This window comes from Aspergillus fumigatus, chromosome 7, assembly GCF_000002655.1.
Source record: "Aspergillus fumigatus Af293 chromosome 7, whole genome shotgun sequence".
Taxonomy (NCBI): domain Eukaryota; kingdom Fungi; phylum Ascomycota; class Eurotiomycetes; order Eurotiales; family Aspergillaceae; genus Aspergillus; species Aspergillus fumigatus.
This window is the reverse complement of record NC_007200.1, coordinates 1,727,858-1,753,942: the sequence shown is the minus strand read 5'-3', so window position 1 is coordinate 1,753,942 and position 26,085 is coordinate 1,727,858. Positions and strand designations below refer to the sequence as shown.

At 50.6% G+C, this 26,085-nt stretch overlaps 7 protein-coding genes across 7 annotated transcripts; all 7 read left to right on the top strand.

The window, feature by feature from the left end:
• Positions 1–1,555: 1,555 nt before the first annotated feature.
• Positions 1,556–3,203, top strand: AFUA_7G07120 (ferric reductase family protein; the record flags this gene model as incomplete). The annotated part of the gene is made up of 4 exons (XM_743706.1): positions 1,556–2,044; positions 2,092–2,268; positions 2,455–2,892; positions 3,036–3,203. 4 exons carry the CDS (start codon positions 1,556–1,558, stop codon positions 3,201–3,203), a joined length of 1,272 nt encoding a protein of 423 aa, XP_748799.1.
• A 278-nt stretch (positions 3,204–3,481) lies between these two features.
• AFUA_7G07110 (uncharacterized protein) lies at positions 3,482–4,804 on the top strand (the record flags this gene model as incomplete). The annotated part of the gene is made up of 4 exons (XM_077805228.1): positions 3,482–3,556; positions 3,657–3,669; positions 3,721–4,698; positions 4,797–4,804. 4 exons carry the CDS (start codon positions 3,482–3,484, stop codon positions 4,802–4,804), a joined length of 1,074 nt encoding a protein of 357 aa, XP_077661356.1.
• Positions 4,805–7,362: 2,558 nt separating this feature from the next.
• On the top strand, positions 7,363–11,784 carry AFUA_7G07100 (Pfs, NACHT and WD domain protein; the record flags this gene model as incomplete). Its single annotated transcript, XM_743708.1, has 2 exons — positions 7,363–8,305; positions 8,363–11,784. The coding sequence occupies 2 exons, from the start codon at positions 7,363–7,365 to the stop codon at positions 11,782–11,784; spliced, it is 4,365 nt and encodes a 1,454-aa protein (XP_748801.1).
• Positions 11,785–12,681: 897 nt separating this feature from the next.
• Positions 12,682–13,896, top strand: AFUA_7G07090 (zinc knuckle domain protein; the record flags this gene model as incomplete). The annotated part of the gene is made up of 1 exon (XM_743709.1): positions 12,682–13,896. The coding sequence occupies one exon, from the start codon at positions 12,682–12,684 to the stop codon at positions 13,894–13,896; it is 1,215 nt and encodes a 404-aa protein (XP_748802.1).
• Positions 13,897–13,949: 53 nt separating this feature from the next.
• AFUA_7G07080 (uncharacterized protein) lies at positions 13,950–15,563 on the top strand (the record flags this gene model as incomplete). Its single annotated transcript, XM_077805227.1, has 1 exon — positions 13,950–15,563. The coding sequence occupies one exon, from the start codon at positions 13,950–13,952 to the stop codon at positions 15,561–15,563; it is 1,614 nt and encodes a 537-aa protein (XP_077661355.1).
• A 15-nt stretch (positions 15,564–15,578) lies between these two features.
• AFUA_7G07070 (uncharacterized protein) lies at positions 15,579–16,235 on the top strand (the record flags this gene model as incomplete). Its single annotated transcript, XM_077805226.1, has 1 exon — positions 15,579–16,235. One exon carries the CDS (start codon positions 15,579–15,581, stop codon positions 16,233–16,235), a length of 657 nt encoding a protein of 218 aa, XP_077661354.1.
• Positions 16,236–20,950: 4,715 nt separating this feature from the next.
• On the top strand, positions 20,951–25,067 carry AFUA_7G07060 (uncharacterized protein; the record flags this gene model as incomplete). Its single annotated transcript, XM_743712.1, has 3 exons — positions 20,951–21,122; positions 21,409–21,704; positions 21,759–25,067. 3 exons carry the CDS (start codon positions 20,951–20,953, stop codon positions 25,065–25,067), a joined length of 3,777 nt encoding a protein of 1,258 aa, XP_748805.1.
• Between the last annotated feature and the right edge of the window lie 1,018 nt (positions 25,068–26,085).

Below are 26,085 nucleotides of genomic sequence, written 5' to 3'. Positions count from 1 at the left end.
ATGTTACGGTAAGGATTTGTTACAGTAAGCCGAACTTGTCCGTGATGAGAGGCTGTAGGTTCTCTGGCAGTTTCGGTCTTTCAAAATTGACTACCCGCCATGCATCTACCGCCCCGGGCCCTGCCATCGATTCTCGACTCTCGATGGACATTCTTCTATCGACGCCTGGCATGTAGAATGACTGGTTACGAAAAGCCTTGGAGCCATCATTTTATTAATATCAAACCGGCACCTTCCTCGGGGATTTGCTAACGAAACTTTATACTTGTTTCCTTGTGAGCATTGAACCCAGAAGCAATTGAGACCCGTGCATACTGCTGCTTTCGTTTTCTGGAACCTTCGTGTCTCCGTCAGGCCATTTAGTTGAACTGGGCGTGAATAGTCAGCGGGCAGGGCAATCTAGGCGGCATCCAATTCTCAAGCACTGTGGGGCTATCCATAAACGCTGTGCATCAGACGGATCGCAATCCCTAACGTACACTGGTACCTTTCTGCGTGATGCATTCGTCGTTCATCTGTCTGGTCGGGTCCTTGGATTCAGTAAGCCCCACACAAAGTTGAACGCTCTGGCACTAGCGATATTAGGGCGCCTATTTCTCAAAGCACCAAGAATTGTGCTCAAAGTGCGGATTATGTGTTCTGGCGCACAAAAACGCCCAACTATAGGTAAAGGCCTCGCGTTTGGTTTATTTCGATGATTTTGGGAGTTACTTGCACCTCTTGAAACATGCAGCAGCCATGAGATCCCTCATCTGCTGTTCCACTCCCTCAGTAATGTTAGCCTGACAGATGGCAAACAATGCAAATATTTGTGAATATCACGTGACGTAAGCGAGACTGTAAGTGTGTAGACCATAATTCATCCTTTAACTCCAACTTCGGGTGGTAGATCGTCTTATGCCACCCAACGAACAATAACTATCCAGGTCACTCCCACCATTATAGTCATTCCTCATCACCATTGGTACGGGTGTATCGCATGATGAAATATCGGACGCTATAGAAGCTAGCGGATGACGCTCTGAGGACGTAAGTTTGATGGCCCGAGGGAACAGACGCCAGTTGGAAATGACAAAATCCGGTAGTATACTACCTCATCTTTTCTTGGGGATAGATCAATTATACACATTTGTTTTCACTTCTATCCACTGGCATTTCTGGTCTACATCCGTTTGCCCACTCGGCTGAATTCTCCTTCCTCTGTATAGGGATAGGCTATTCTCTGCTCTCAACTCACCCTGATAGTCCTGCTTAAGCACTCTCCGAGTAACCCTACTTTGCCCTTGCTGGTCTGGCATTTCAGGGTTTCCAATGGCGGGGTTTCTTCAATATCCCAGGATATAAAGTGCCGGGGTCAAATAAACCTTTTTGCCTGCGGCCCCGATTATTTCTGCGTCGGCTCCCAGTGTGAAGAAGGACTTTCTTTGTCTGCAGCCAACATGGCAAGGCTGTCATCTATCGTTATCTGTGTTATATATTCCGTCTGATTTGTATGACCTCCCTCCTTCCTTCTTCCTGCTTTGTGCTTCCCCCTTTGTCGCATTTTTCGAACACTATGGAGATTTTGGCCATTTACGTGATTGCCTCCGGCGGCATACTTGCTAGCCTTTTCGTCACCCAAGCTCTCTCTATACGAAACCACCTGCCAGAGTTATTTTCTGCTCCCTGTTTCCAATATCTAGCACTTTTTCCCCTTGTTCACAGACATCGATCTTGGGGCCCATGGACCGGAGCCAGTGTCTTCCTTCACGTATCATATGCTGCAATCAACGTCTTTCTTGTCTTCTTCAGAATAGAGTCGTTCACTAATGCTGGCAGCCGGGCAGGAGAACTAGCCTTAATCAACCAGATTTTTCCTTTATCCACCATCAATCTAAGCCACCTAGCTGACTCTCTAGGTATCAAGTGGAGTACTTGTCGTAGGATCCATCGGGCTACTGGCTGGATGTCCGTTGCTCTGCTATTATTTCACATCATTGTTGTTGTTCAAACACAGAAATTCGTATTTCCGCTTCGTGAATTGCATAACCTTTTTACCTTGATTGTAAGCCTTATCCCTGCTATCATCCTAATTCAACTGACATACGACAGGCTGGGATCTCACTGGGGGCCCTTGCGGTGTTTTCCATTCCGTGGTTTCGTCAATGGTCTTATGAGCTTTTTCTCAGAGGACATCAGCTCCTCGCCGTCCTCTTTGTCTACGGCACCTGGCAGCACCTTCAAGGCCGTAGCCGCCTCTCGAATATTTATTTCTTTGTCGGATTGGGCGTGTTTGGACTTAACTTTCTCTTCTAGCTGGGGCTACTTTTATATCGAAATGGGCTATTTGCGGGTCGCGGATTTCTAAGGGCTGAGATGTCGTTCAGCACAACGAAATCCAAAGAGGATATTGTTGTGACAGCTGCCCATGTTCGCGTTTCCTTGCCTTGACCTGTGCAACTCGAAGCTGGGCAGTATATCAACCTGTGGATGCCGGCAGTTAGTCTATGGTCGTGGGCACAAACACACCCTTTCACAGTCACATCGTGGTCGAAAGGTCCACAGAATACCATAGAACTTCTTGTGCAACCATGCCGTGGGCTATCTGCGGATCTTGCTCGTTACGCCACCGTGGCTGGAGAAACCCCAGTTTCTTTCTGTGCCCTGTTCACTGGCCCTCATGGAAGGAGTGAAGATGTTAGACACTATGAAAGTATTTTGGTAATTGCAAGTGGATTTGGGATCGCAGCAGCAATTCCATACATGAAGGCGATGATCTATGGTTATTACACCCGGACCATAAAGGCTCGCCGATTGCATCTGGTATGGCAGGTAGAGTCGAGGACTGAAATTACCACCGCCGAGCATTTGTTAAACAACCTTCTCGAGAATGATTACAAGGATCATGGCTATGTTTGTATTACCATATTACGGGACAGCCTCTGGACAGCTGACAATGACCGTGGCCTTAGATCTTGAATATCTCCATTTACATGGGGGACCTTGCAATGGAAAGATTACCTTCCGGTCAGCATAAACGAGTCTGTTTTTACCAGGGGGCGCCTGACTATCGAAGCATAATATCCGCCGAGGCATCTGGTGCCCTAATCAAGAGGCAACCTGGGGATCCACTCAAGGGGTTAACCAACATCCGAGATGGGCAACGGCGGACACTGGTGATGGGTAAGTGCCTGTCTCATCAGTTCTGGATCTTGATCACTTGATGAGTTTCTTGTCTAGCTTCCACAACCAGCAAAAATCGAGACTGCATACGGGAGACGGTACGAAGCTATCTCTGTCAGCGTGTAAAACTTGCAGAACTTGAGTATCAGCCTATCTGAGAGCACTCATTAGGGGAGTAGCTAGAGCGGCTGCTTTACGTTACTATAGCTCACAAACTCAAGATATCGAAAAACCAAGCGGATGTTTGGTGGTGATAAAAGCTCTGGAGATATAGTCAGTTCTTATCTGTCTACATTATGAGGATACAGTTCGACCCAGAATGTCCTTCTACATCTTGGATAGACCGAGCTTGTTTTCAAACCCTAATTCCGAAGCCCTAGTTTATCAGAAAGCGGTTAGCCTATATTCCCAGCCCGTCTTTCCCGTGAATGATGCCTAACGGAAACTCAAAGTACCAAACCATACCGTGACGGCCAAGAACACACTCCGCCTAGATTTTCTGCCAAGGTTTTCTGCCATCTTAATTCCAGAGGGCAACGTGTGCTTTTCACCTTTTAGCCAACGAACGCGATGCGCGACATCTGGGCTCTCAGCAGCACAGGATTGCTGTCCATATGATACGTAGCAAACGGCTAAGTAACTCACAGATCGCTCAGATTGCTAAATGTAGCGAGAGGACTGTCACCGAGCTCCGCAGAAAGTTGCGACTGTCCGGCACCGCCAGACCTCACCTTGTCCGCGCTGGCCGGCCACCAAGCATCACCCCTCTAATGCTCGACGCGTTATGTGATCATCTTGTTGAAAAGCCAGGCCTCTATATTGAAGCAATGGCTGTCTTTCTATGGGACCAATTTCGTGTCCTCCCTTCAACATCAAGCATTCAAAGAGCCCTTTCCCTGCATGGTTGGACAAAAAAGCAGGCGCGAGAAAAAGCAAAAGAACAGAACCCTCAACTAAGAGCTTTCTATCAGCATAAACTGTCAAAGTACCGGTCCGATCAGTTTGTTTTCGTCGATGAATCCGGATGTGATAAACGGGTAGGCTTCCGTCGTACAGGTTGGTCTCCACTCGGGGTGACCCCAGTCCAAATTTCTCAATTTCACCGTGGTCAACGTTACCATATACTTCCAGCCTATGCTCAAGATGGTATTATAATCTCCGACATCTATCAAGGTTCAATTGATGGTACGGTCTTCGAGAGCTTCATCCAGCGGCTTCTTCAACATTGTCGGAGATTTGCAGAGCCAAGATCCGTGATAGCCATGGATAATGCATCCTTTCATCGCTCAGAGCGCGTTCAACAGCTGTGTGCTGATGCAGGAGTCAAATCAGTCTATCTGCCACCTTACTCGCCAGATTTCAATCCTATCGAGGAGTTTTTTGCCGAGTTGAAGGCATATATCAAGAAAGCTTGGTCAACATTCGCGGAGAATCCTGGTCAAGGCTTTCATTCTTTCCTCCGGAAATGTGTCCAGACTGTTGGCGAGCGAGAGAAGAGTGCTGAGGGCCACTTTCGACATGCGGGCATAACATTAGGTAGGCCAGCCTCTTTCCATAGGTCAGGTTACTTGCGAGAATAGTTGCTGAAGCAAGGTTTTTTTAGCATCAGCGTGAAGGATTTGACCCATTCTCAGTGATTTGAACCTATCCATGAAGCCTAATGGGGACGAACTTTGCAGTTTACGAACCCTCTTATGGTCGTAGGTTTGGATACGTTGGCCGATAAATATATATTGCGATCGAGAACAAAACTTGAACAATAGATAAATTATATACCGATTCTAGATTTACGCCGCTTGAGATTCCTCACAATAAAACGATAATACTAGGCCCATATGGGTATGGGTAGTCACCAGACGCAGGGCAGATAAGCAATTCTTTTAGTCGTGACTTGGTTATTTAATACCCTGTAGGTTAATCAGCATGACTATTGAAGATTCGTTAACTAAAGCCCACCGTAGGCGTTAAGAAATTGTGGCGAGCTTGCGGAATCGCGGCACTCACCTACCATTCATCAGACACGCTTTGGTGCTATAGATAATCATCGTAAGAATGTCCCCCAATCGTTCCCTGAGGCGGCGACTTAGATTTCACATATGCATCCCATTTCGGAATATCACGGATAAACCGACGAGCAGTCCCTATTTCAATGCCTTCATCAGTGAAGAAGCGTGGATTGGGATCTTCGAGGATAAGCTCAAGGTCCATTCGCCTTTTAAGCACCACGTCACGGGCTTTTCGAAAATCAGCTTTGCATGTCTCATCGCTCCACTGTGACTCCAGCCATTTGCAATAATCTTTCACTGCCGCTACTTGGTCTCCTTGGATGACCACGCAGGGAGATGAGGATCTGGGTGGCGATGGTGATATCATGGAGGCCCTTGATGCCTGGGCCGGCAGCAATTAATGCTAACTGGATGATATAGAGATCCGCTGGCAAGCAAGTTATCCTTTTTAGATTTTCTCCCTGTCTGGCCTTCTAGAACCAGGTCTCGACGGATGTCTCGTGGCACATCACTGTGACTCTCAAGTTTGCCGCCCTTTTCAACATAATCAACCAGCCGATCAATGTGTGGCTCTATGAGCTTGTAGCGTTTGCTGTCCTTTGGGTCTTCCCAGCACCAGTCAGAGTTCAGCTGGCATGACCGGACATTACATTGCATGAGCTCATATACAGAGTTCCACGCAGAGGGTCGCCCAGTTCTCTCCTCTTCTTCGGCAATGTAAGCGTCCCGCTCGGCAAGCATTATATTTGTGGCGGAAACACGGCCCCCTTTGTCGCCTTTCTTGGTCGGGGAAGACCCGTTATCATCCTGCCTATAGCTAAAGGCAATACTGACAGTAATCTTTTTCGCAATGCGAAGCATATTGCTCCATTTACATAGTTGTTTCTCCACGGGTGTCTATTTGATCTTAGTGCCGTTGTCAAACTGTTCCAGCGGACACTGCTTTCGATCATTGACCTCAACCTTGATGGTCGTACTCTCAGGTCGAACCCGTTGGTTGGGCTTCCTTTTCGTCTGCACCATATTGTCAAGATCCGCTTGCAGATACTTCTCCTAATACTGACTGGGAGCTACAACCAGGTCTTTCTCGTTCACATTACCCACCGGCTTATTATTGAGCAGCAGTTTCCACTTGACTGTGTAGCAAACATATCTGGGTGGCTGCTGATCATATTCGCCTCCTCTCTCCCACTCAGCCAATGGGAGAAATCCGAGCCGATCCTGCGGCGGTTGTGGCATGGTACGATGTGGGGAGGGGCTAAGGGAGTATCCGGTGGAACGACCGAAATCCCCTGGGGTGGGGGCGTACCGAGAATCGTCGTCCCATGTTTCTCCGGACTGTGAGGCGTCATAAATAAACAGGCTATCCGTCATCGCCGAGGGATGCAGGGACTACAGCCTAAAAGGGATCGGATTTAGATGTCAGCATGAACCGATTAATGCCTGATAAGGCGTCTAGCAACACGAGGCTAAGCATCATCATCAGCAGGGGAGAGTTTCTGGCGCCAAAGAAAGATACCACGGATTCTGTTGAACCTGTCGGGTTGAAAAGAGCCTCAGGTACAAGATGCAGCAGCGGCTCGTGAGATGCAGGAGAAGATCAAGATGTTGACAGATCTCCATTAGGGAAGATGGTGACGTTTGGTTTGTTTGCATCGAATCTTCGAGACTCGAAGTTCAAGTTCGAGATGGAAAAGAGTAAGCAAACAAGTCAAACAACATGGGCTCAGCTGGTTCCCTCCAGGGAATGTTGGACGGATGATGCCCCACTTCAGCTGGGTGAACCATGACCAAATCCAAGCTTGCACCAAGAAGCGGCATCTGTACGAAGGCTCCACAACAACTAATTCACGATTTATAAATTTCCTAAGGCATCCCGTCTCATTTGACCACGGATAGCAGATGTCAGAACGGTCGCTGGCCATGCGTGCGCAGAGTTGGGTTTCATGTCTCGTGCAGCACGCCAATGCCGCTGATGCACGGCCACGTCAACAGGAGTCTCAGGAAGCATCTCACCCACCCCTCTCCAACATAAGCTCATTATGACCTCTTTCAAGCTATTGACGACTTCTCTCTCAGCAGTCGGCTAGAAGCCCAGGCACCGCCACTTCATGTTCCTCTCCTCACCACAGCGCTCACCAAATTTCTCCATCCTCTGAATCTTATCGGCCGGCTCCCTACCAGCTGAACCGAAATGCCAACCCTCGACCCGCACCTTTACACCGTCGCATGGATCGCTCCACTCGAGATCGAGGTACAAGCTGCCAGACATATGCTGGATAAGGTGCATTCGGGAGGATTTCCTGTCGGCCCTGGAGATGACTATTTGTTCCACGCCGGTGAGATCCACGGACATAATGTCGTGATCGCTACGTTTGCTGCCGGCCAACGGTATGGCACAAACTCTGCAGCGTCTCTTGCAAGCCACATCAGAAAGTTTTTTCCGAACCTATGGTTTGGGCTTCTCGTGGGTGTTGCTGCGGGTCTCCCAAACCACTCGTGCTCGCCCCCGCGCGATATTCGGCTGGGCGATGTTATTGTGGCTTATTCTCCTCCTAGCGGAGATTCCCCAGCAATTGTACCTTACGGACTCGGGAAACAGAAGGGAGGCGATAACTTCGAGTTGCTCTGCAACGGACATTCCCTGCCTCAAACACAACGCATTGTAGGGTCCGCAATCGGTAAGCTCAAGGCGGAAAACCGAGAGGCACAAGTGATACTGGGCTACTACAGGGATATACCGGAGACATTCACGAAGTTTCCAGACCCTGGACAAGAAAACGACGTTCTTTACTTATCCGACGATAATCTACCACTTCCACGAAAACGCCGGCCGGACGCTGAACGTACGCGCGTCTGGTACGGATCAATCGGCTCCGGAGACCAGCTGCTGAAAAGTAGCCGAGATCGAGATAAATTAAGAGACAGATACAATGTAATTGGTCTAGAAATGGAGGCCGCCGGCGTCATGAACGAAATCCCAGTGGGAAATATTCGCGGGGTTTGCGATTATGGCGACGAGCGAAAGAATAAAGAATGGCAGCCTTACGCAGCGGCGATGGCAGCGGCCTTCGCGAAAGCAGTGCTGTCGGAGATCCCCCCAAAGTGTGTTGCACAATCATCAGATGTCAAAACAGGTAAGTTGCTATGTTATCCTACTTCCGTGCTTTGCAATGGCTAACTAACTCGTGCAGCTTTTACAGATAAAGATAATTCCTGCCTGCGGGATTTGCTGGTCGTGGATCCAGAAACCGAGCTGCGACGCATCGAGGCCACGAAGGGTGGTTTACTGGATGATTCCTTTCGGTGGGTCTTGGGTAATACTGAATTCCGGAAATGGCGTAGGCGCCAACAAAGCCAGTTGCTTTGGATTAAGGGTGATCCTGGCAAGGGCAAGACCATGCTTATGATTGGGATAATTAAAGAACTGGTACTGCAAGTTCAGTCGCAGCCATCACGATCAATTGCCTACTTCCTCTGCCAAGCAACGGACCCCAGACTGAATAATGCCACCAGTATCCTACGGAGTGTGATCTATATGCTGGTCCAGCAACAGCCGCATTTGATCTCACGTTTGCGAAAAAGATATGACGCGAACCCAAACCTGTTCGAAAGCGCAAATGCGTTCTACAGCCTGTCTGCGATTTTCGAAAATATGATCCACGATTCCACACAAGCCACGATCTATCTACTCGTCGATGCTCTTGATGAGTGTGAAACCGGCCTATCTGATCTCCTTAAACTTATTGCAAGAACTAAGTTTATATCGGCTGCAGAGGTGAAGTGGATTGTCTCTAGCCGAAACAGGGATGAGATTGAGCAAGAGCTAGAATTTGGCACCGAGGAAGCCAGCCTCAGCCTGGAGCTAAATGCGAGCCATGTATCTAATGCGGTTGCGGCATTTATTGATGACAGAGTGTCTCGGCTAAAGGCACTCCATCGAAATGGAGCCCTCTTGAAACAAGTCAAGGAACAACTGCGTCAAAAGTCAGATGGCACATTCCTATGGGTGGCCTTGGTGATCCAAGAAATGCAGAAGTGCCGGCGTTCAGCAGCAATAGTTGAGCTGTTGGAGAGAACCCCCCAAGGCTTGATCCCACTCTATGATCGGATGCTTCAACAGATACAACTTTTCCAAGGCCAAGATCATGAATTATGTATACTGGTCCTCTCAATTGTGACGCTTGCATACCGACCACTTCATCTACATGAATTATGTCTCTTAGCTGGCTTGCAGAAGCAACAATACGGCTCTGATGACTTGGAGAATATTGTGGGCATGTGCGGATCATTTCTTACAATTCGCGGTAACAATGTTTATCTGGTACATCAATCTGCCAAAGACTACCTTAGTGATGCCAAGGTATCAGCTGCTATTTTCCCGCATGGACCCTCTGCAATACATCACAGAATATTCCGCGAGTCTCTGCAGAGCCTCTCAGCCAAACTACGACGCAACATTTACAGCATTAATAACCCAGGAGCTACAATCTCTGAGATAGCAACTCTTCAACCACAGCCTGACCCGCTGTTTAACTTGCAATACAGTTGCATATATTGGTTGGACCATTTTATCCATTCTAAGTCCCTGGAGAGGCCTGAATCATCAGATGATCAAATATCTGATTTCTTCAAGCAACATCTCCTCCACTGGTTAGAAAGCCTTGGCCTGATTGGCGAGCTCCGGCACGGGATCCTAAGCCTCAGAAAGCTTTCAGCTTGTCAGAGTCAGCATCAGGATATCTTTAGGGAGGCTGAAAGATTCGCAAGTACTAATGCAGTGATAATACAGGAGGCACCTTTACAAACATATAGTGCCGCACTTGTCTTCTGCCCCCGAGAAAACTTAAGCAAAAGAATGTACTGGAATCAGCGGTTTAACTTTATAGAGCAGGCATATGTCATGCACGAGTCCTGGGACCCATGTATACAGGTCCTCGAGGGCCATGAGAACTCTGTCAACGCTGTGGCCTTCTCACCGGACGGGCAGACGGTGGCGTCCGCTTCCGATGACAAGACCATCCGGCTCTGGGACGCGGCCTCCGGTGCTGAAAAGCAGGTCCTTAAGGGCCATGAGAACTGGGTCAACGCAGTGGCCTTCTCACCGGACGGGCAGACAGTGGCGTCCGCTTCCAATGACATGACCATCCGGCTCTGGGACGCGGCCTCCGGTGCTGAAAAGCAGGTCCTTAAGGGCCATGAGAAATCTGTCAACGCTGTGGCCTTCTCACCGGATGGGCAGACGGTGGCGTCCGCTTCCAATGACATGACCATCCGGCTCTGGGACGCGGCCTCCGGTGCTGAAAAGCAGGTCCTTAAGGGCCATGAGAAATCTGTCAACGCTGTGGCCTTCTCACCGGACGGGCAGACGGTGGCGTCCGCCTCCTTTGACACGACCATCCGGCTCTGGGACGCGGCCTCCGGTGCTGAAAAGCAGGTCCTCGAGGGCCATGAGAACTGTGTCAGGGCTGTGGCCTTCTCACCAGACGGGCAGACAGTGGCGTCCGCTTCCGATGACATGACAGTCTGGCTCTGGGACGCGGCCTCTGGTGCTGAAAAGCAGGTCCTCGAGGGCCATCAGAACTGGGTCAGGGCTGTGGCCTTCTCACCAGACGGGCAGACGGTGGCGTCCGCTTCCGATGACAAGACCATCCGGCTCTGGGACGCGGCCTCCGGTGCTGAAAAGCAGGTCCTTAAGGCCCATAAGAAATGGGTCAGGGCTGTGGCCTTCTCACCAGATGGGCAGACGGTGGCGTCTGCTTCCGATGACAAGACCATCCGGCTCTGGGACGCAGCCTCCGGTGCTGAAAAGCAGGTCCTCAAGGGCCATGAGAAATCTGTCAGGGCTGTGGCCTTCTCACCGGATGGGCAGACAGTGGCGTCCGCCTCCTTTGACACGACCATCCGGCTCTGGGACGCAGCCTCTGGTGCTGAAAAGCAGGTCCTTAAGGGCCATGAGAACTCTGTCAACGCAGTGGCCTTCTCACCGGACGGGCAGACAGTGGCGTCCGCTTCCGATGACAAGACCATCCGGCTCTGGGACGCGGCCTCCGGTGCTGAAAAGCAGGTCCTTAAGGGCCATGAGAACTGGGTCAGCGCTGTAGCCTTCTCACCTGATGGGCAGACAGTGGCGTCCGCTTCCTTTGACACGACCATCCAGCTCTGGGACGCAGCCTCTGGTGCTGAAAAGCAGGTCCTTAAGGGCCATGAGAATTCTGTCAACGCAGTGGCCTTCTCACCGGACGGGCAGACAGTGGCGTCCGCTTCCAATGACACGACCATTTCCAATGACACGACCATCCGGCTCTGGGACGCGGCCTCCGGTGCTGAGAAGCATAAACATCATCTTGACGTAGTAGTAACTACTTTGTCATTCCCAGATAACAGCTGCCTCAATACTGACCGCGGTTCGCTTTCTTTGAACCACCAAGCTTGCAACTTCTCCATTGAACGGCCAGAGAATGAAATATTCATACATAAGAAATGGGTGACTCGCAGCGGGCAGCGCTTGATCTGGCTTCCACCAGACTTTCGGGCGACATGTACGGTTACCAGTGGCAATAATGTGGTTCTTGGCCATGCATCAGGCGGCTTGACATTTTTGTGGTTGAATTAACAAATCTCATCCTGCTGCATGCTATTTTCCCAAGTGCTTCTCAACCATCTTCCACCTCCAACTTACTCTATTTTCTAATCTCTCCGTAAAACGGGGGCCTGGGGGCCACGGTCACTATATACTTGTTGATTTTGATATATATATATATATATATCCACCCTGAGATTCCAGAATATTTTATATATCCTGTACCAAACAACGCTGAGCAGTGGCAGACAGGCAATTAGTGGTCCCAGGCTCGCGACAGCATTGTTAACCATGCCGAAGCTGGTTCGCAGATTCAGGACCCCAGAGGCCAGTTCATTGCGCATCGGAGCAAGCGAAGCGAACGTAGCAGAGCGATTATAATTGACCCGCGGGCACTTAGACCAAGTATTTTGATAACGATCAATGACGACTTCGCAGCCTCTGCAGGCAAACTTGGGTATTACTGATGGTCAGATTAATTATTCGATTCAATCCACCATCTTCCATACCATATCTTTCATATCAGATTGCCAGTGAATGTCTTGACTGTACGTAAGATTTGGGGTCAAATATGTCTATCTAGGAATGCGGTGTACAGGCTAATCTCCTCAGCGTGACGTATGGATTACCCAAGTCCTCGGTCACAAGTACAGGTTTGATACGAAAACTTTCATTTCACTTCAGTACCCACCTTCTGGGCACTAAGCAGATCTGGTTTAGTGTCTTTTTAGGGTAGGGTTTGAAGAACAATTTTATTAATGCTGAGGGTAGAAGGACATTTCGGGTGCCTCTGTAGTAGATCGGGACTGTATTATGTATGTAGGGCCATCATCATCATAGGACGAACGAGCTGGTTGATATCAAATCGATCGTTGTCTATCGAAATCGTGGTTGAGTTCTGTGTGCCGAGCGGAAGCTATTCCCGGCCCGATGGCGGTTCCGCCCGCGGGTGATCCCGAGACCGCCCCAAGAACTCCGGAAAACTCTGCAAGGGACGGTGGTGAAGCTGCACTCCCACCAGTACGAAGAGGACGATCAGCGCGCCTGCAAAATCAAACCACAATCATACCAACGGTTGAATTCCCGTCGCTGGGAGATGGGAAAACAAGAATCACGACCCAAGTGGTGGGCAACCTGATCAGCAACCTGAAGGATATCATCCAACACCAAAGCAAGATCATCGAATCGACCCGACAGGAAATTAAGGAGTTCCGGAACGAGCAGCAAACGCTTCGGGACCAGAATCTGAACCTGCTTAAGGAAGTCCACGACCTCCGAGCACAAATTGAAACCTGGGCGGCCTCTCCCCAAACTAAAACATGGGCCGCAGTTGCAGCCGAAGCGGCAGCCGGAGAGACGCAGATCAGAGCGCCCCGAAAAGAACCGAACTGCATCCGGATTAGCACTGCACGCCCTGCTGAGAACTCAGACAATGAAAACCACGAAGCCTTCACCAGATACTTGCCTACCGACGTTGCCAACAGGCATATCCGCTCTGCCCTGTTGCACGCGGAAGCCACCAAAGACACTGAGATCGCGGGGATTGGAACCACCAAAACAGGCTATGTGATTAGGTTTAGAGACGAACAGTCCGCAACGATGGCTCGGAACAATTCTGAATGGCTAGAAGGATTGGGCAATGATACCAAATTAGTGAAACCTCGGTATGGGGTGGTAGTCCACCGCGTCCCGACTGAAGATTTCGACCTGGACGGAGACAAGAAAGGCGGGATCGAAAAGATTATGCGCGAAAACGGCCTAGCCGAAACAGAATACCAAGTTGAAGATATCGCCTGGTTAAAGAGGAAAGACATACCCCTGGGGCGCTCCGCATCAATGGGCATCTGGCTGAATACCCCGGAAGCCGCCAACTCAATTCTCAATAACGGGCTTCTGGTGGGACAGAGATATATCGGTAGCGTGGAACCCTATCGGGTCGAACGAAAGAGATGTCGCCGCTGTCAACGATTCGGCCATCTCGCCTGGTCATGTCAGGAGCGGATCCGCTGCGCGCACTGCGCCGGCCAACATGACCAACGTCACTGCTTCCCCGGGGTGAGACCCCGGTGTTCAGACTGCAACGAGGAACATCCCACTGGTGACCGGAGATGCCAAAAGCCCCTTAATCCTAGGTCCTCTCAGTGACTTCGCACAAGCTCCGTATCCTACAGTTGAACATCATGAAATCGAGGAGAGGAATGGAAGCCCTCATAAACGACCACCAAACAACAACCCTCGACCTCCTCTTAATCCAAGAGCCCCCTACTTCCGCATACCGTACACATGTCAACCACAGCGCATGGCGACTCTACCGCCCTTCCCATACAGGGGACGCCACGCGGTTCCGCAGTCTCCTCTATGTGAATAAACGGATATCAACATCGTCACATCGCCAGATGCGATGCAATCACCCGGATCTAGTGGCTGTCAAAATATGGACCGCAGACATCCAATATCTCATCTTCTCGATCTACATCCCGCCCATAGCCATTCTCCAACCAACCCATGCAACCAGTGCCCAACAGATACTAGACGAAATCCAGACTACTACCCAGGAACATGTGAATGGGACAGACAGAACAACGAAACTTATCCTAGCAGGCGACTTCAATCGCCACCATCCAGCGTGGAGCCATCAGCCGGTAGCTCCCCGCCTTATCGAACATGCAGACGAACTCGTCAATTTCTTCCAGATGCATCGACTCCAGTGGTGCTTACCACGGGGTATACCGACATATTGGGCTTTACACAACCCAGGACAATCATCCACCATAGACCTTACCGTGACCGACGACCCAGCGAGACTCATCAGATGCCAAATATATCACGACAACTATGGATCCGACCATCGTGGAACTCTCTCAGAATGGGACTTACAGCCTAGGCGAAACGAGACACCAAATCCAAAGAGGGCGTATGACCGAGCGGACTGGGAAAAGATCAGTCAAGACATTCAGACGCAGATGACGCCCTTACGTTCTATTCACAACCCGGCAGACTTAGATGAAGCCGTGGAGGAACTGGTCAAGTCAACAGTCACCGCCCTTGATCGACACACCCCGAGGCATCGGCCATCACCATACTCAAAAAGGTGGTTTACCCCTGCACTCAAAGTCCAACAAGGCGAGGTCAATCGAGCCCGCCGAAGCTGGCAGAGAAGCTGTGCGGACTTAGGACCAAAACATCCCAGCTCCAGGGCCAGCTTTCAGGACATGCAACGGCGGCGCCGGCAATGGACGCGGGCAATCGAGAAAGCCAAAGCCGCACACTGGAAAGAATACCTAGATAAGGCCGGAGAAGGCCATCTGTGGAAAGCGGCGACCTATATGCGCCCGCGTGACGACTATGCAAGCATCCCCGCATTAACCATAGGCACAGAAGAGGTGGTGGACAATGACGCAAAGGCCAAAGCATTTCTCGATTCATTTTTTCCCAAAATGGCAGATGCACACACCGAACCAGAGTGTGCAGGCTCACCAGCAGGAGAGATACATTGGGAGCCAATCACTGAGCCCGAGATTTATAAATCAATCAAGGCCGCCAAAGGAACCACAGCACCCGGAGAAGATGGGATCCCAACTCTGGTTTGGAAAAAGCTGTGGACCTATCTTCAGACAACGATCACCCACATCTTTACCAAGTCAGTAGAATTGGGCTACTACCCCAGCCAATGGAAAAGAGCGAGGATTGTAGTGCTGCGCAAACCCGGGAAACCCAACTATACAGTGCCTGGAGCATACCGACTGATTTCACTGCTGAACACACTTGGAAAGATACTAGAAGCTGTAATGGCCAAACGGCTGTTATACTAGGCTGAATTATATAGGATGCTCCCAGAGACGCAGTTCGGAGGGCGGTCTGGTCGAAACACGGAACAAGCGCTACTGGTGCTCGCAAATGCGGTCGACCGCGCATGGCTCCGATCAAAGGTGGTAACACTCATCGCCTTCAATCTCAAGGGAGCCTTCAACGGAGTCAATAAGACTAGCCTGGAAGAACGCCTGCGGTCTAAAGGGATCCCTGAGGTTGCCAGACGGTGGATTAATAGCTTCATGGAAGACCAATACGCTAGTATCGCCTTCGACGACTTTGAGACGCAACCGTCATTGCTGGAGAATGCAGGTCTGGCCCAAGGCTCGCCCCTATCACCAATCCTCTTCACCTTTTTCAACTCGAAGCTAGTGGACCAGCCAGTAGATCTCCAGGGAGGAGCCTCGGCCTTTATCGACGATTACTTCCGGTGGCGAGTGGGCTCTTTAGTAGAAGAAAACATCAGGAAGCTGCAAGAAGAAGATATCCCGCGCATCAAAACATGGGCTCGACAAACCGGATCATGCTTCGCGGCGGAGAAGACTGAGCTAATTCACTTAATGAGAAACAAGAAGGAACAGAGCCAGGGAGAGATCACTATGAATAACAAGATCATCAAGCCTACTGCGACGGTGAAAATCCTAGGCGTGGTCTTTAACAGGGAACTGCGATAGAAAGAGTATGTATAGCAAGTGATTAAACAAGCGACCAAAGTCAATATCGCACTGGGAGGACTCTGACACCTTTGACCGGAACAGATGAGACAACTTTATTAAGCATGCGTGGTGCTAGTAATGGACTATGCCTCTGCAGTATGGCACAACCCCCTAAAGGACAAGACCCTCCTGCGACAGCTTGCAACCGTCCAACGAACTGCCCTTACTTAGATACTGTCTGCCTTTAGGACAGTTTCCACACAGGCGCTTGAGGTGGAGTCTTACACTCTGCTAACTCGACTGCGACTAAAACAATGCTCTCAGATTATGGCAGCCTGTCTCAGCACAGTGCTGGAACATCACCTAATCCATAATGTGATGGTTTGAGCGAGGACCCGCAGCACACACGTCAGAGCCCATTCTCAATTCCCCCTGGCGGAGATGCTACGCATAATAGACCTCCACTGCCTGCAAGCTCTAGAGACAATCGACCCAAAGCTATTAGCACCATGGCGAGAGCAACCGTTTGTCGAGATTGAGATAGAACCTGACTGAGAAAAGGCTAAGGAGAGCGCTGCGACCAGAAGAGCCATGCTAGGAATTATAATCTTTTCCAATGCCTCAGGCCAGCAGAACCAACTGGGGGCTGCAGCTGTGACCCTTGGCGAGGACCTGAAGGCGTCGGAATCACGACAAGTTAGCATTAGGTCGATGGAGCACTGGTTAGTTTATGCTGCAGAGCTCATAGCGATATACTACGCCATCAGTCTAGTCTATCAAATATCGCGAAAGAAGCGAAGTTCTCTAGGCATGGTCGAGTAACCTGTAACTATTCTCAGTAATAACATGTCAGCGCTGCAAGCAATTCAAAACTTATCTAATAAGTCAGGCTAAAGGATTATCCGAGCCACGCTACAGGCAGCCTCTGAAATGAAGGCACGAGGGATCCCAATTCGCCTCCAATGGGTCCCAGGGCATTGCGATGACCCCAGAAATGATGAAGCTAACCGCCTTGCCAGAGAAGCAGTAGGTCTGAGGAAGATGCACCCCTTTCAACACCTTCTTTCGCGTGAAAAAGGTTTCATCCATAAAATGATCCTAAGCGAGTGGAAGGAAGAGTGGACAAAATCTACAAAGGGAGGGCACCTTCGCCGAATCAATAAAACCTTGCCCTCAATTCGTACCCGAAGACTATATGGATCGCTCCCACGGAACTGAGCATATCTGCTCACACAACTTCGTATGGGCCACTCTTGGTTGGCGACGTATGGCAAACTACGTCGCTACTGAGATGACGATAGATGTATCTGCGGTGCCCAAGAGACGGTAGTCCACGTATTAGTAGACTGCCCACTACTGAGAGACCTACGACGAGAACTACGGAGGAAAATCAGGGGCGCATTCAGCAACATTTCAAGTATGCTAGGAGGAGGGCAACAAGGTAAGGAAGGTAAAGTATAAGACGCTAAGCAAGACAGCAGCACCCTGGAGGCTGTACTAGACTTTGCAGAAGCATCCCAGAGGTTTCAAAGTCGCGCGCCACGAGGGCCGCAGAACAGAACACCAGGCACCTAGGCCAACCCAGGCCTTGACGAGGCTCCAAATTCGTTAGGAAAGCAATGGTTCACTGTACATAAGGGAATACACGTAGATAGATAGGAGAGGGAGATCCTGCATATCGCCGAGGGCGAGGGGTCAGCGTATGAAATCATCATCATCATCATCTCTGTAGTAGATCCCCGAGCCGAGGTGTAATTCATCCAAGCTTGGCTCGAGGCAGTTTCTTGCGTTTTGCCCACTGCCGTAAGATCTGGAGAGAACAGATGATACTGGGTCGTTCTGAAGCAACCGCATTCTCTTGGGCAACATCACTTTTTGTGGCGGCTGCTTTTCATACTCTGGCGACGGTTTCTTTCTCTTTCCACGATGAGTTCAAACCTGCACTTTCATCATCTGCTACCGAGCCCCGTCTGCCAAGCAACTCAACCCCCTTTCTCCCTGCTGTATTTGAAAAAGACAAGATTTACAATCGTGGCGAGCCTATTATTATTCTTTGAGTCTTTCATCGCTATCACGATCGTAACGTGTGACTAGCTACGGCTGCGTTAGGACTTCTCGACACACTTGGGAAGATGTCATGCCCCAATGCTCACATATCTTGCTGCCAGTTCCAGCGGTATGCGGTGCCTGTCGATGTATTCTGGGGGAGTTGCTCAATGACTGCGTACAGGGTGCTTGGCATTTGGCGTACTTTGGTATGTGGCACAGAATATCTGAGAGTCCCAAACCGCTCACTGTGGCCCGGCTAAAGCAGGCGTATAGAGATAATACCAGCTTTAACCGTAACTGAACTGACCTGTTTACCATAGTTCCCTACATTCGCCCAGTGACTGTCCCATTTCTCGTTTCTTAGATCCAGATGCAATAACATTCTTGAGAAGATAACTCCTAACCAGCCAATGTCGCAGCATAGCTGTTAGCACGGCTGGATGAAACGCACAAAGTTGCCCATGAACAGGCCAAAGATGCCTCTAGGAGGCTTGAGACCACGCATTTATCGACAGCGGATGATACGAGACCTATCACGGAGAAAATAATACCATTGCCTGCTTTCCTTGACTCGTATTCGTAGAGGTAAATCCTTTCCTCTGATAGGTTTTTGGCTGTGCTGACCCAACCTCCTGTGCTTTCATTTCTTATGCCCATGACGTGCCTTAGGGAATGGACTTGAGACATTCTGGCAGCCACCTGCTGCTGCGCTGGGAAGACTTTGCAGGCGACAATATGTGTCTTGGGTGAGGTGTTGGTAAATTTACTTAAGGGGATTCAGCCCGTCATATGTGCGAAACATTCCCAAACCGAGACCGCATTTTTTACAGGGGATGTAGTGATGACCTTCCACAATTCTGTGGAGAACCTTGTGGGGTACTGGCGGCCGGACGCACGATTGATGGCTCAGCGGCTCTTCTATGCAAGCACCCATTTGGTAGGACGTCCTGGTTGCGCATAAGGTCCGGTGATGATGCCACTGCTTGCTTGAGTATCAGGCTAAGGTTGCTTGGCAACAGGGCCAGCCGCTTATCATCAACGGGCTGCATGGTACAACACGATGATATGAGGCCTAAAAGGGGCATATGTAAAAGTACAGTAATAGTTGCATACAATCGCACTATATTTCAACAGCTTCGGATTCTATTTAATACCCTATTTGCTTTGACATGACAAAGAAACTAACGTCCAACCCGCGAGCAAAGCGACTTGAAAATGTGAACCGAGATTGATCTCGCAAGTCACCGTAATTCTTGAATCCCATCCGTGATCACTTACTTGTCTGGGACCAGGGTTTTGTTATAAAAGTGCGTGTAGTGATGAGGCAGAGACGGGCAAGCCCAACCAGCGTCCCTGCAGACCAGCGGTGCTTGGTAATTAGGGGTTGCTGTAGATCTGTAAGATACTGAGACTATTTCTCAACGTGCTTAGAATGCATGGCTGACCTTTTTTAACTCCTGGACGGTCGAGACGGACTGAGTTGCTGACAGGAACAATATGGGGTCTGCCTGCCAGCGAGTATTGTCAATTCCAATGACACCATCTGGCTTCAGATACTTCTGCATGAGAAGCATTGTTATATTAGCCAGGGCACGACGAGTCTTTTCCTGTGATTGATTCGGCTGGCGTTTAACGCAGTGCTCCAAAGCCGCTGTCCGGACTCGTGAGTAAGGAGAGGTAAGGACATCTGGTTAACCTGTTCACGTACCAATTTGAATAACCCCATCCTGCCCCAGGAGGGTGTTGCTACATGTCAAGGATTCATGCTCAAAGCCATTCTCCAATAAGTGTAATATTCCGTCGAGCACCTTTCACAATTAGTGACATTGCCTGCCGTTATATTTCGCGCGCTTCCGTACCTGTACAAGTATAGAAGCCAACTGAAGCTCAGATGGAAAAACATCGCAGGCGACCAGGTGTTCTAAAGTCAGAGGTAGGTCATCAACAATAAAGTATGTCATTCCATGGTCCTTGAAAATTTGCCTTGCAGAGATGACGTTGGGGTGTTGAGTCCGTTCCAGTACCTGCAACCATGTATCTGCCTTGTTCTTGGAGAATGCGCGGACCGCGATCACTTTGGACGGGTTCTTGTCATCAACAGCGACAGAGACGGGGCCTGCAAGATCGCAGGTGAATAGATCTTTCAGCGTTCGCCAAGGAGACTCTCTCTTAATAGAGAGCGGTTGAGCTGCCAGACACTCGCTTCGGACGCTGCTCTGATGAAGATCTTCTGCATGGTCGCGCAGGACATTCCTAGATATTTCTTGCCCTACGTCCTCTTTCGCCTTCTTAGTCGGCCTAGCGTTGATCGGTCTTTGAGACTCCTTAGGCTCGACCTTTGGCGTGGGTGCCGAAGGAGCAGATCGCTTAACCGGGAGAGAAGCGGCGAAGATCTGGGTCACAGGTCTATCCATGGTGCATGACGGTTGGAAGACTGCAACAGATGGACTGCTTATGAGCGCGACGGGAAGGCAGTGGATATATGTCGAGGGCCTCAGCTTTAGGGCGGATGTCTCATATATAAGAGGGCCCGTAGAAGGGTGCAGAGAATGGCACCTAGCTGTGCCCAGCAAACTAGCGTTGAATTTGAATTAAGTTCAACGTAAATTATAAATACCTCTATTTTCCCAAATGTAGGTTTGTCAAAGCCAAAGAAAACTTGGCAACGTCCTGGCCAGATTACGATGGACTTCATGTTGACAGATACCGAGCGGCAACTAGCCACAGAACGGCAGCTAAAATACCAAGGTACAGCCAAAATCAATCTCACCGAAATCTCTCTCCACCCATCGGTTGATCGGACGATCGATCAAAAGAACGTGGAGCGACTGTGTCATATATTTCTTAAGGATGGATGTCAGCGACTAGATATCTGAAACCACGTCACCGCAATAGTCTCAAGGCGACACCTCACGAGAGCCTGCCACGACGCAGGACTAACCCCTGAAGAGTTGAAATCTCATCAACGACAGTACCCCCACCTCCGTTTCTCTGGACACCCTGTACAGTGCCTCCATGGGCAACACAGACTCAAGGCTGGCGAGGAAACTCTAGCCCCCTCAGACCAGTGGTGGATTGTCGACTTATATCTAGACGGTCTGACTCGCCCACACCTGATTTCTACTCTGACCGTAGAGTGCAGATATTAGCCAGGACCTACAGCATGCTCTCGTGGACGAATACGCGAATGAAAGACACCCGACCGACGGAGAAGTGTACCGAAAAATCCGACAGTATCAGCATGAGAGCAATGCCCTCTTTCAAAACCGCTGGTGGTCGCGGCTATCACCGAACAAAGCCAAGCGGCTACGACAGCTCTTTTCCCAAGAAAATACCTTCATTTGTGCAGGCTTCGACGCATTACTGCCCATCCCCGGGCTCTGGAAGGGAATGAGCTTGGGCTCCTTGAATAGCGTATTCGCGCTGAAGTGCGATGAAGTGCGTCTCTCCTCACAGCTAGGTCTAACTGTGTCTGCTTACCGCTCTTACTAGGAGATCGTTCACTATCTGCGAGTTATTTGGACATTCTGGGCGGCCCTTGCCAATCATGACCGCACCTGGATGGCCCGTATTGACACCCATACGGTGGACGAGCTGCAGCTATACGCCCCTCGAGCGTCCAAAGTTGATTGGACGACCGTGAAGGGTAAAATCCTCAGCGGAGAGGTCTTTTCGAACTTTAGTCGATCCGAACGCGCCTCAATATGGGAGAATCTACGGTCAAAAGAAGCTTGCGATGGCATCATCCCCTCCCTTCATACCTTTTTCCGCGACATCTCATACCTTGAACTCTGCGCCAATGCCGTGAAGCGCTTGGTCGTTCTGAACAAGCAGCGTCCAACAGTCCGGAGTGCACTAGTCCACAGCTTTCGGCCCCGTCACGGTGACGGTGACTATCTGGTCCAGACGTCGGAAACTACTTTTCGCCGACAACGGGGATCTACTACTGAATGTATAACGTCCGGATACCGTCAAATCTGGATGTATGCAATGCGACACTACCCGGACATGGCCAAAGACGTCCAGTGCGGCCATCCGAAGGCTAACCCTGCCAGAGCGAAGGCACGAGCAAAAGCAGACGAGAGCGTTATTCATGACATGGCCGCCCTTGCACAGAAGCTGGGATTTCGGACTCCGCAAATCAAGGAAATTTTGAAACAATCACCCGACCGGCAGATCGCGCGGGCCACCCTGCTCAAAGCTCGAAAGCCGGATCGCTATCATTACGATAGTGAAACGTTTGAATCCCTTGTTGACCGTATAGTCGGATGTTTTGTACTCGCGATCCCGAATGAGAGCCAACCAACCATGGCGCTCGTGACTGGCCAGGCGCCAAAGTTACACGACCGCTGTGGGACTCCGCAGGAACAAGCCCAGAAGCTGGACCGTCCACACCTCTTCATGGACCGGTTACACGCCGAAACAGTACGCCAAAAGAACCTGTCATCACTTGAGGTGAGACGGTGCGTTTACTATGCCTTCTTCGGCAAACCAACTTCAGCAACAAGCACACAAAGCACCACGTTAGGGCATTCAACCGGAAGCGAGCCTCTCTCACCTTTGTTCCTGCCAAATGATGACTCAGCTATCGAATCTGCGTCTGGCGAAGAAATTACATCACGGCGCAGCTTGGACAGGGGCTCAGTTTACGGCCGTCGTGACCGACCGGAGCGCCACAGAGAGCGACTACGCAACCGAGAAGAGAGACGACACCGACAGCATGGATGTGAACAACGTAGTCAACAATCGGTAGTGCACACGCCATCTCCACCCGGGGATCCTTTGCCCCGAACCTCCACCGGCGAAGGATCTGATGTGAGCGAGCCTATACGTATGGACATTTCTGAGAGCTCTGATTCGGAAGACCTCGAGCCACAGCCAGGAATACACACGTCATCTGCACCCAGGGAGCCTTCGCCCCGAACATCCATCGGCGAAGGGTGTGATGTGAGTGAGCGTGCAACTATAGACATTTCAGAGAGCTCTGACTCGGGAGATCCTGAACCACAGCCAGGGGCACACACGTCATCTCCAACCAGGGAGCCTTCGTCCCCAGCCTCCACCGGCGAAAGATCTGACGTGAACGAGCCTATACGTATGGACATTTTTGAGAGCTCTGACTCGGAAGATCTTGGACCACAACCAGGGGTGCAGTCTGATGTTGGAATGAAAGAACGGGAGCGTACAGAGTCAGATGAAGACGAGCTGGGTCGCGAAGAGCAGAAGAGAAGAGAACGAAAACCCCTTCTGAGAGGGGCGGAGGAGCAAGTTGAAAATGAGCGGTTTGAGTGCAAAGTTGTGGAAACTGAGCAGGGGCTTTTGGTTCGCGAAGAGCTATCAGATGGAGAACGTCAAAGGGACGATGCCAAAGATGACGCTCATGTAACGCAGCAAGAAGGGAACGAAAGAGCTACTGTCGCAAAGGCATTATTGGCCGATCATCAAGGACTTAGGACAGAAGAGGACCTAATGGTGCCTGCAGCTACTGCAAAAGAGGTTGAGGAACTTCTTAATGAGATGCTCCAAGGAAAGTCAGGGTTGCGTGCTGCCAACGAAGACGCAAGTGTCCCAGAAGAACAAGTAAGTCTGGAAAGAGCCGACGCTCTCGCTCGGCTAGAAAGCAAGGCCGAATCTATCCCCTCTTCAGCTGGGTCCGGGGCAGATCATACGGCCTCTCGGCATATAACTGAACTCCCAGTCAACTTACTGAGCATGGTTGCACAATTGCGTGAGCGGAGTAGCCAGCATGATGATGAGAGTGCACCACTGTCCCGCTCTGGCGATCTGAAAACCAGTCAGCGACTGTCTAAACCAGCAGGAGTCCGAAAATCTCGGATAAAGGACAAGCCAACTCACCAAGACATCCATCGGCTTGGGGCTCGTGATGGGGCTCTTACTGTCGAATTAGAAGATATGGTTGAAGGCAGCAATGAGATCGTCTCTTCGGTCGGAGGACGTCTTAGCCCAGTACATAGTGAAGGCACGACTGAGACAGCAGGCGCTGCTGAGCTAGGACCTTCTCGACAAGTCCAAGAAAGACACGTGGCATCCCTACCGGGTCCAGAACAGGCCCACAAGGAGGCAGTTGAAAGGCGGGCAGCCGAAGAGTCACTGTTTGACGGCCCACTAACAGAAGATCAGACGATGGAAGAAGCTCAGGAGAACGAGCCTATCGGAACGGCCGCTGTCCCATCAAAACGTAAAAGGTCTTCGTCATTAAGGCATGAGCAAGACGCACAGATCCGAGTACGGGAGATCAAAGCAGTCAGAGAATCGAAGAGAGTGAAACAAAGTCAGGTCGGAGAAAGCGGTACGCCCGGCGCATCACAAGTCGAGTTAGCTTCCCCACTCAGAGCAGTCAATCTGGAGGAACGGGTGTCGGAGGGACTAGAGTCGACCGCTTCGGGCCCTGGGAGCCACGAGCAGCCAGACAACAGGCCTGAGGTTCCCGCTCCCCTGGCCCCGGAAAGCAGGGATGGAGAACTTCCTCACGATGTGCCCCCTGGCCAGAGAGTTAGGTTAACCTTCCATGCTTACGACTCAGGGAGGTGGACGACGACAGACACCGTATCCGTGAGCCTCGATAATCCGACTGAAGCACAGATCATCGCGGACCGCTATGCGCGAGATCGGAGCAAGAACGCGCGCTTCTATGATGAGGGGTTGCGGAAGGTTGCCGCCGATGAGTGCGTCCGCGCCGCAATCGTTGATGGTAGCTTCAAAATTCTCATGAGTTTTGGCAAAGACTTAGTGGTGACCCGCTTCCTTGTTGCATCAGTGAAGCAACTGCTCCAGAAATGATGGGTAAGCCATCGAGGATGATGTGTTGTAGTTCCCTCGAGTACTAACGGTGTTCTGGAAGACCAAGGGGGGCGCAACAATGCAGCTATACGACCATCAGGGTTGTGCACCTCGTGTGGACGATAGTCGGGGGTCCTCCGCCTGTGCTGGTCGTACGACCTCCATTCTTCGACCACCTAGGTCGGACACGAAAGGGCTGAGATCTCTGATCCTTTTCCACAAGGCAGACGCACCTTGTCTTACTGCCTGGGCCGTCAGCATCTGGGCATAGCGCCGTAACCCTGCGCTCTAGCCCCTTTGACCCAGGTCCTTTTTCACGAGGCATGCGCCCGCCGTCTTACTCTCGGGGTCGTCAACACCTGAACCTAGCGCCATAGCCCTGCGCTCTAGTTCGTCCGACCCTTAAGGTGTTTCGACCCTAAGCCTAAGTCCGTCCTCGACCTAGATCCTCAGATCGATCTCTGGAGGGGCCTACAGACCTTACTGATCGTTTGCCTGGCGACGTCCATCCTATTTGCGCTTAGGATCCGGTCCATACATCCCCAGAATGCTACTTCACGGTGGTTCAGACACGAGAATGTCCACACCCATCGTAGACGGCGGCTTAGGTATGGATTTACTGCGCTTCATCAAGCCGCGTACGACGGATGTCTCTCGACAGTAAGCATACTACTTGCGCAGCCAGATATTGATATGTAACAATGCCAAAGATGACAAAACTCCATTTCCGCGGGAAAATAAGAACAGCCATTACTTCATCGTTGAACGACTTCTAGCGAAGAACAGTCTAGAGGTCGATGAAATCGTTGAAGCCAATCGCCTCTTCAATACGTTGTTGATCGAGGGAACCGGTTCACTGTGTAGTTGCTCCTGGCCGTGCATGCTCCCGACCTAAATGCTACGAATAAAGATCGATTGACATCGCTTAACTGCGCGGTACAGATCGGTGATAGGTGGATGGTGGAACTAATACTACATGGGATGACATATAGATCAACGCTGGCGGTCATAAACTGCA